This window comes from Cardiocondyla obscurior, linkage group LG21 (assembly GCF_019399895.1).
Source record: "Cardiocondyla obscurior isolate alpha-2009 linkage group LG21, Cobs3.1, whole genome shotgun sequence".
NCBI lineage: Eukaryota > Metazoa > Arthropoda > Insecta > Hymenoptera > Formicidae > Cardiocondyla > Cardiocondyla obscurior.
The window spans coordinates 150,265-160,416 of record NC_091884.1 but is presented as its reverse complement, the minus strand read 5'-3'; the positions used below and the strand labels follow the sequence as shown (position 1 = coordinate 160,416).

Here is a 10,152-nt window from a genome sequence, read left to right as displayed (position 1 = left end):
CTTACTTTATACTTTTGGGTAATAAATGTTTTGTTAATGAGATCTTAATTTATAGTTCTTTGACGACAAAGAAAATCGTCATTTGGAATCCCTTAATTTTTACACGATCAAATGTTGAAAGTAAATATAAACGAACTGATGTCGTATATATTTTGTACGCGCAACTACTTCAATATAATTTCAATATAATTTCATGAGATTCTTTTTAGGGCTTCCTAAAAGCGAAAGTGGAAACGATGAAAGACTGGCCGCATTTTTTACACGCTCGTCGAAGAAAAAGGTTCTTTTTTATCACGATGCGGAATGCACTCGACAAATGCAGCCGGTGGACTTTCTCTGAAAGTGAAATCTCCACTCGACGAGAAAGTTAACGAGTCGCGAAAGTAATTCAAATATGCGCAAATGTCACTTGCGCCTTATGTTTAAATGTACTAATGTACGTAGATGCAACGTGCAATCGTTTACGATAGGTTACTCCTGATAAGGAATGATCTCTGCGGTATCAGAGATAAAGATAACGCTCGTTATCTAATGTTAGAAGGGAGAAAAATATACTTTTCATCTACTTATATGTATGATATAATATTTAGATATACAGGTATGTTTTAATGGTTAATTTATCACGATCTTAAGTTTAGGATTAATTTTTTTTTATTTGTATTTTTTATCTGAAACTACATTTATATACAGGGTGCCTCAAGGTCTGTCTCAAAGTATTCTCATTGTCCACCAACAGTTTTTACAAGCAAAACTTTATGTCAGACACCTTGTATATATTATTTATTTTATTCATATATTATTTATACATATTATATTATATATATGTATGTACAATACATATATATATAAATTATTTCTGTATCTTGCAGTTATTTACATTTGCACTATATTTACACTTGGTAATATACATCAGTACACAGTTCTTACTTATAAATTATTTATAACTTTCTTTCGTGTATATTCATTTCACACATATATATAAAATATATTAAGTACATGTACCTACCAAGTACTAATGTAGTGTATTTGTGAATGTATTGTATGTTACCAAGTGAAAATGTAGTGCAAATGCAAACTACGAAAAACATTTCCATTTATATTAAATTTTATTTGCATTTACGTAGGTATGAATAAAATTATAACATACAAATAAAACGGAACAGGAAAATGAATAAAAAGGCCTACCCGGAGCCAGGAGTGGGTTATCGGATTTAAAGGATCGAAAGTGCATTCATTTCTCTCCAAGCCGCGCATGTAACAGCATCCGAGTTGTCTGTGCTCGCAAGTTCGCGTTAGATTTACGTATCCCGAGATTCGCTTCATTTAATTAAAAAAAATTAAATAAATAAATTGAGAAGCAAGTAAGTGTTACACATATTGAATTGTCGGGGAATCTTTTTGTTCTATTTCAATCATTTGTATTGCGTTTCTTTGCAGTGGATAAAGAATCGATCGTGTTCTCAAGTATAGATGGTGAGATTGGAGAAAAATTGGACGAGATGTTCGCGTACAAGCCTAGTTTTCTCAAGGTGCAACCTGGTCGTTGCTTGATGCCACCGACTATCGTTTTTTTTGCACAGAGAATACGTGACATGCAAGTGTATGAAGACGACACATGGTTGATCTCATATCCTCGAACTGGTAAATGTCTCAGTAATAGATAATTTCTCAAATAAACACGATTGTGTAATAATTAAAAAAAAGGCTACCCAAGATAAAATAGAGAAGATTTTTTTCAATTTCTGCATGCTGATTATACACGTTTTGGAATAGAAATTTAATCGAGATATCTTTAAACTATTTTTTTGTCTTTTTTAAATTCTGATATTGAATATTAGGAAGTCACTGGGCACAGGAAATGATATGGTGCATCGGACAAGATTTCAATTACGAAAAAGCAGCCCGCACGAGCATACTAGAACGGGTTTTTTTTTTAGAGTAAGTTATTTCACGATTTGATTGAATAATTGATTCTGTAGTCTTGCAGAAGAACTTGTATCATTCTTATCACTCTGCATTTTTCCCCCGATAGAAGTTCGATAGTCATGACCGTCGGCAAGTATGACGAATGGTTTAAAAAGCTTGGCGACTCTTTGGAGAATATAAAAAATATGCCTAGACCGCGATATATCAAAACTCATTTGCCGTGGAATTTACTGCCAAAACAGCTGCACGAAAAAAAGCCAAAGGTGATAGCATAATATATGTATACAAGAATTAACTATCAGATCAAGCAATTATTCTCGAAGTAACATACTAATTTCTTTGTAGATCGTTTATATAACGAGAAATCCAAAAGATATCTGCGTCAGTTACTACCATTTCTGCAAAGTATTTTTCTGTTTGAATTCGAACTTCGATGATTTTGCAGAAATGATGCTGCGTGATTGTCGTATGTAAAGCAACATATATTATCGATAAAATTAACAATAATTTTTATGCGACTTTATATAATTATAATATAATCTATTTTTAAAGTAATAACATTTCTAAAACATCAAAATTAACTTAATTAAACTTTTAAATTAGAAAAATAAAAAAAATTATTTATAATAATTTTCTTAAAATTAAATTTAATAAATGGCTTATTTAGTTCCATACTCTCCATTTTGGGATCACGTTTTGCCTTTTTGGAACGTACGGGATCGAGACAACATACTATTTCTAACGTACGAGGAAATGAAAAAGGTATGTAGCTTTTTCTAATTTTTTTTAGGCTTTTTGTCTAATGTATATTGTTCTTTACGCTACTTTACAGGATCAAGAAGCGGCCATTAAAAAGACAGCGAAATTTTTGGAAAAAAATGTGACAAACGAGCAAATAATTGGACTGTGTGAGCACTTAAAGTTCTCAAAAATGGTAGTAAATCCATCGGTGAACATGCAATTGATTATTAATTCCCAAGAAGGTACACTGAAAGATCCGAATACGAATTTTATCAGAAAAGGCATAGTTGGCGATTGGACAAATTTTATGTCGAAAGAGCTCTCTCATCGATTCGACAAATGGATAGAAGAAAATGTCAGCGGGACTAATTTAAAGTTCGACACAAATATTGCGTGCAACGAAAAATAGAGAGCTTTGCATTTTTTTCTACGAAAGTTAAAAAAAAAAGGGTTTTAATCTTATACATTAAAAATGTAAATGCTACATCATTACTGATTTTTTTAAAAGAAATAACGTCATATTAAAAAACGCCATAAAACCGTATCATTAAAAATAATTTAAGAATTTAAGACATAGAATCATGGTCTCTTGAAAACTGTTTACAATTTGCACTATTAAATCTAGAATATAATTTAATTTACATATTTAGATTACGTGATTTATACTTTATTGCACGTATGTATGTGTAATTTAGTATATCTTTCGTATCTGATTAATTTTTAAATTTTTTAATATATATAATTCTATCGTAAATTTTGTGAAATTTATTTTAAATTAATAATTAACTTGATTTGCACTTTGTTACCATTTACTTTTCTTAAGAATATTAACTAATGTTACTAACTTAATTTTTTTCTTTACATACAAATGTTTAAAATTGAAATTTATAATAGGCTTGTTATATGTAAAATAAAGAATATGTAATTATTTAAGAATAAATATGCAAAAGTATCATCTTTTATGTTAACTATACACATTTTCGACCACATTATTAATATATATGTATATATACTCTCCCTGATTCTTATTTTCGAAAATTTGAGAGACATTATTCCGACAGTTTTAAATCGCGCGAGCCGCTCTTTTGCGATGGCGACGATGACGTTTGCAAGCATTTGCGGGGTTCAGGGGCAATTTCAAGGGGTATCGAAGTCGAAGTGCGGATGGTGTGAATGGTGCGATGACATGACAGGCGATCAGCAGCGAAGATGGCGCTGGTCTGTGTTATGTCAGATTTTTAAAATTGATTTGAACTCCGTCGGGGCTCTTAATCGTCGGACAGGGTGCGACGCGGTGATCACCCGTAGCCGTTACCGTGTCAAACCGTTGCAACTGTCGTCGCGATCCGCGAATGTTGCACAGTCAGATCAGAGATGATCAGCGGTGAGTCACGTGTAACATCGCGCTGTAGCGTTTCGTACCTAACCTAGTCCGTTGGCCCGTTGAACCTTGAACTGTCCGTCGGAGTTGTCGATTTTCCCGATGGGACACCGCGAGTTCGCGACGAGGCACGGGGAGGGTGTCAACTAAACGCGAAGCTAAACGCCGAGGGAGAACGCGAGGCTCGGTTGGGTGGCTCCGGCTGCTGGTCAGCCTTGTATTCGGGTAGACGTAACGGACGTTGTCTTTGAGTTTCCGAGACTTTCTCGTTAAGATACTCGTTTCGCTTCGTCGAATCGTCGCCAGCCGAGCCGGCAAACACGGCTTTAATTGCGGATGCGGCTAAAGTCAACACCTGGCTGAGAAATGCCGAAAATAAGGATCAAGCAGACACCGAATAGTCTCTGGTTAAGACAACGCGAGCTGGGTTTCAAGTCCTCATTGGGACACAGTGACGACTTTCATAGAACTCTATACTCCTCCGTACAGCCTATCACTTCCTGGGATCATGGAGATAATCTGACTGCCGCGAGGCATGGTGGTGTTTTTAATTTGGAATATTCCCCAGATGGGTTTGTAACAACTATTTAAATACTTTCTTTGCATTTTTTTTTCATTGTTACATTGGTTGAGATCTCTGGATCAGAGTTACTTAGTTTTATACTTAATTAATGTTCTAGGTCTCTTTTGCTGGCAGCATGTGAAAAGAAGAGTATTTTAATGTTTGATCCATTATGTAGGAAATTGATACACGCGATAGATGATGCTCACAATGACTGTGTCAATTGCGTAAGGTTTGTAGGACGATTTTTATTAAATTTTTTATTTGTCATAAAAAAAAAATAGCATCACAAACTCATTAAATATTGTCTGATAGGTTTCTAGATCAACGCATGTTTGCAACTTGCTCAGATGATAGTACAGTTGCACTATGGGATGCCAGAAATTTGAAGCAAAGGATAAGAACTCTTCAGGGACATTCTAATTGGGTTAAAAATATAGAATACAGTCCAAGCGATAGCTTATTATTGACTAGCGGATTTGACGGTAGCATATATACTTGGGATATTAATAGGTAAATTGTTAAGTTAATATAATTTTTTTTACCTGTTTCACAAAATTATATGATGCCCTTTACAGTTTTACAGAAAATAGCTTTGTGTATAATCGTGTTTTTCATACAAATGGACTAATGCGAACAAGACTTACACCTGACACTAGTAAAATGTTAATATGTACTACTTCAGGATATCTTATTATAATACATAATCTTAAACTTAGTACGCTAAGTCAAGATTTGGCAGGATTTAAGGTACTTATTATTTTTTAAATTTACGTTACGATATTCATTAACTCGACGATTTTAAGCCAATTTTTTTGTCCTTGCAGCCAAATATGTACAGACTAATGCAATTATCTCAAACTACCATACCAGTCGCAGCGAGTTATACACACCTATTTGCTCACACTCGTACTCATAATAGAGTAGAATTCCTTACTGATTTTCCTATAGGCGACGACGCTGAGGTAATATCTAGCTTACAAGTTCACCCACAAGGATGGTGCGCTTTATCTCGAAACGTTAGCAGTGGAGAGAAATCAGAGGTTTGTGTTCGTGTATAAAATCAACTATTGCGTTATTAATTTTATTGTCTACTGAAAAATCCTATATATATATATTTTTTTTTTCTTTTTTAATATATACAGTGGACTTGCATTCATGATATACAAGAACGTGAGGCATCCAGTAATGTGGAGCAAGTGAATGAAGGAGAGGAAGGTCGTCTAACAAGTTTAAACGTGGAAGAATTTGAAGACTTTCCTCAGTCGCAATCGTCACGTTCGGGAATGACGTCTTCCTTCGTAATAGAAAATGGGAATCGCACCCGGATTGTACACGACGTGTTAGACGTAAGATCAAATTCGTTTAATTCGTCTATTCGTATGTCCGCGGATGCTGCACCGTCGTCGATCAGACCGTCGCGGACTAGCTGGCAGGTAACAGCGCGCAGAAATTTGCGATCTCAATCAAGGAGTCCGCGCCCGGATAGAAACACGGGGAGACCACATTTTGACATGGTCGAAGTCAGTTCAAGCACGAGCACCGGTTCTACCGACTCTAGGACAAATGCAATTCACGACGACGACAGACCGGAGGATCAACATGTAGACGATAACGATAATTCGGCACACGATGGGTCAGCCGATGAGAGGGAGTATAGATCTAGACATTCTCAGCTTAATGAGATGCGGCGACGTAATATGCTCGACAATTTCACCAGTGGCAACGTAGAACTACACGTGAGTACATCTGACGTATGGGAAGCACTCGTGGCAATTAGAGAAGCTAGGGTGCGAAGGGAACGGGAGAGGCAAAATTATTCCAGTAATACTGAAAGTAGAGAATGGACGACTACATCGAACGAAGCCGCGACTGTGAATCTTTCTCGACCTCCTCACACAGTCGTGATAATTGGCGACCGTAACCGGATGCAAAGTATGCAAAGTCGGCAAAATTCGCAAACCATGTACGCAATACCGAGAAATCATAAAATTCATCAAAACACGCCTAGATTAACGCATTACATTGAAGAGCCCAATGTCGGTTCCGGTTATATCAAGGAACTGTGCTTTTCGGCGGACGGTAGATTAATATGTTCACCATTCGGTTATGGAGTACGATTGCTAGCATTCTCGAGCAATTGCTCTGAATTATCTAATTGCGTTCCACCTGCCAACGAGTCTGTGCAACTTCATGAATTAGTGACACATATCGGTCATTCCGATATTGTTGTTAGCACGAAATTCTCACCTAAGCACTATCTACTCGTATCCGGTTGTCTGAGCGGTAAGATCGTTTGGCATCAACCGGTGGTTTAGCTAAATCGATAATTATTTAAGGCATTTGTTATTTTTCATTAATTAGTCTCTTGGTAGGTAGGTATATTTTGCTGCTTTATACACAAAATCACGCTGATGCTACGTGTGTGAGAATCTTTTTGTTAATATATAATTATATTTTTACTTTATATATATATATATATATATATATATATATATATATATATATATATATATATACCTTTTTAATGAATGTTATTTAATATATATTATATCAGTATGGTAATACATGATATAGATATGTATACGGTTCTACATTTTCTACTACTTAATTATATTTTTTGCCTTGAGAAAAAAAAAATTTTGCGAGATTTATTTTATATTTAGATTAAAAAAAAAAAAAAACTAAAATTGTTGCTATTAATGTCAGTGTACGTAATTCGCTAATTCACACGTGCACATGATAGAACATATTAAATAAATAATTTATCGCTATCTACATATTTATTGATAGTGATAGTGATAGTGAAAATGGCAAAAAAAGCATATTAATACGTCATTACAATCTTGTTAATAACGTGATTAATTTCTTAGTATTATTTCTTACATCATGTGTTTTTGTAATTTATTTTTGTGCAAAACCAATTATGCGAGCAGTAGATGAATAAGAATATTCATCTTTAATTACAAATATTTTATCTTTTTCCGTAAAATATTTAAAAACGCGGAATATATTTGTAATTTTGCAAATTTATCTAACTCGCAAAATTTTTAACAGTTTTATTTAAAAACTGAAACATTTATTATTATAATTTACAGATATAAAGCGCAAGATATCCAAAATTGGTTTGCAAATATTTATACATACAACATATATTAATCGTACTTTGAATAATTAGGTAATTTGTACGCGTTAACGTGCTAACAAGTCTTTCTTTTTTTTTTTGTTTTATTGAAAACCAAAAAATTTATTTAATGGAAATTATTTCGTGAAAAAAAAATCACTTCAAAGCTTTAATGAGCTTTAATTTTTTTATAAGTTTAGGTATCGCGTGAATTCTTTAATATATTTTTTTTTTTTTTATTTCCATGATTCCAAAAATGTATCTAGTTTTCTAATTTTATCGGTAAATTTAATGCAACAAAAGGATATCGTAAAAAAAAGGATATCAAACTTAAGAGTGTGTATGAATTTATAAAAAAAATTATTTAAGAGCTGGTATTCTCATTTGTTTTAGTATTAACTACTACATGAAAAACTATATAATGTGTGGTAAAGACAAAATATATAAATGTTTATTATATTTATGTAGTGATCTTTTTCTAATTGAGATTAAAAAACATAAAAATTCAAGAATTGAATATATTCTTGATTTGTTATGTAATAAATTGCTTCAAAGAAGCAAACATATTTTGATTCTATTAAAGATTGGTACGAATAAGTTGAACATAATTTCTCCTCACAAATAATTCTATATCATCTGTTGTAACGGCAAGTTCTTTGATTAATTTTTTTTTTCTTATAGAAAAAGATTTTTTCTTTCTTTCAAGAAAGAATAATTTAACGTTCCTTATTTAATCACATCTCTGATGCACTATTCATTAGAAAATTATTTATTTCATTGGGAAGAATATTTTGATCGAAGAAAACTGCCAAAGATTGTGCATAAATATACACGTTCATGTATTGATTACATTGCGCAATATTAACATGTAACAAATTTCTTTAGTCAAATTTTTAGTGTCAATCCAGCATTGACATATAAATTACATTAAAGTTTATGTCGTTTTATTAAAATTTATATCACCAAAATTTCGTTTACGTCCAATAAAAGTCGCTAATAATAGAAAATGCAGAACATTTTTTATTTCATATTTGTCTTTCTTTTTTCTTTTTTTTTTTAACACCTGTTCAATGTTACTTTTGCTGAAGCACGTATTAATAGATCATAATAAATAAAAATTAACAATTATATTACACGTAGATTACATTAATATAGAATGTGATATAGAATAAACAAAGCGCTACTACGATAATGAGTTATTAAAAGCGTTGCATTTTTTTTTAGATTTTGAAATTAATTATGAAGTCGAAGTTATGCTTATTCTTTTATAATTCTTTTTCAGGCGTAATGTATTTGAAAAAAATGTCATGTTTTTTTAACAATTTACAATTACAGTGTTCAAACTAAGTATATATATATATATATATATATATATATATATATATATATATATACATATATATATAATGTGTATGACTCATGTTCTAATTTTTATCTGCGAAAGATAAAAATGGTATTGCAATATATATCATGAAATATATCAGTTCTTTTTTTTTTTAATAATGTGCTTTTGTAAATAAAAACTTAAGCCCGTTAAAGTTATGGTACCGGTTAATTAAACATATTCATCGCGCTTTTCTGCGAGAATATCTCTAAATATATATTATAAACGTATCTAATACGATAAAATAAGAGGATAATTAGATTATTTCCAACGGTACATATGGAATAAAATATTGAATTAATCGACTGTCATTTATATGCAAAAGTGCAGTAACTAATTTGCAATATTACATGTATAGGTAAAACTATCAATCATTTATAAGCATAAATTTTATCACCGACGTAACATGACTAGATGTATAAAAAAATGTATATTATCTAAAGTCATAGAAAACTGATTACTCGAATGTTCAGTAGGCTTGTATAATTAAGGACGATAGAAAGAGGAAAATGGCATATCCTTGTAATATACATATGTAAATACGTTGTGCGCTTTTTACGCTCATACTTCTGCAATGGTCAAACTAATGGAACTTGGAAAATAATTTTTGTATACATAGATTTTCTATTGATTCTTCTTATAGATATTTAGGGATGTTGTAAAGAGCATCAAAAATATTAAAAAAGTGCATGAAATTTAAAACAAATTTTTCTTCTCTAAATAACAGCATGTGAATATCTTTCCTTAATTTTTTTTTTTTTTTGTTTCATCGATTTTAAAAATATTAAGTATTTATTATAAATAATCTTATAATATATATGAATATTATAAAAAATTGCTCGTGTTTGAAATTTTTATATTCTTTATATTTTTTATTTGTTTTAAATAGAATTTCTACGCAGGTGTTTGTAAAAATATGAGTTCTCGTGAATTTACTGTGCAATAGATAACGCGAAGATGAGCGTTTTTAGGTCGTACATATATTATCTTTTATTACAACTTATAGTGACAAATGGCTTTTATCGGTTTATCTC

The 10,152-nt window shown here is 31.8% G+C and overlaps 2 protein-coding genes across 2 annotated transcripts; both read left to right on the top strand.

The window, feature by feature from the left end:
• The first annotated feature begins 1,197 nt into the window (after positions 1 to 1,197).
• Positions 1,198 to 3,640, top strand: St2 (Sulfotransferase 2). The gene is made up of 7 exons (XM_070670825.1): positions 1,198 to 1,361; positions 1,438 to 1,641; positions 1,839 to 1,938; positions 2,033 to 2,189; positions 2,272 to 2,392; positions 2,594 to 2,688; positions 2,759 to 3,640. Coding segments are annotated over exons 1-7 (996 nt in total). The 5' UTR covers positions 1,198 to 1,360; the 3' UTR covers positions 3,077 to 3,640.
• Positions 3,641 to 3,729: 89 nt separating this feature from the next.
• Positions 3,730 to 8,331, top strand: LOC139110780 (DDB1- and CUL4-associated factor 10 homolog). The gene is made up of 6 exons (XM_070670820.1): positions 3,730 to 4,620; positions 4,729 to 4,842; positions 4,926 to 5,123; positions 5,189 to 5,360; positions 5,438 to 5,653; positions 5,756 to 8,331. The coding sequence occupies exons 1-6, from the start codon at positions 4,415 to 4,417 to the stop codon at positions 6,926 to 6,928; spliced, it is 2,079 nt and encodes a 692-aa protein (XP_070526921.1). The 5' UTR covers positions 3,730 to 4,414; the 3' UTR covers positions 6,929 to 8,331.
• Positions 8,332 to 10,152: the final 1,821 nt, after the last annotated feature.

Bases quoted from the DNA above. Each gene is read 5' to 3' on its own strand.
- St2 (XM_070670825.1), top strand. The intron at 2,393-2,593 runs GTATGTAAAGCA...TGGCTTATTTAG, and splicing joins AATGATGCTGCGTGATTGTC to TTCCATACTCTCCATTTTGG. The intron at 2,689-2,758 runs GTATGTAGCTTT...GCTACTTTACAG, and splicing joins CGTACGAGGAAATGAAAAAG to GATCAAGAAGCGGCCATTAA.
- LOC139110780 (XM_070670820.1), top strand. From the start codon at position 4,415: ATGCCGAAAATAAGGATCAAGCAGACACCGAATAGTCTCTGGTTAAGA. The intron at 4,621-4,728 runs GTTTGTAACAAC...TTAATGTTCTAG, and splicing joins TTGGAATATTCCCCAGATGG to GTCTCTTTTGCTGGCAGCAT. The intron at 5,654-5,755 runs GTTTGTGTTCGT...TAATATATACAG, and splicing joins GCAGTGGAGAGAAATCAGAG to TGGACTTGCATTCATGATAT.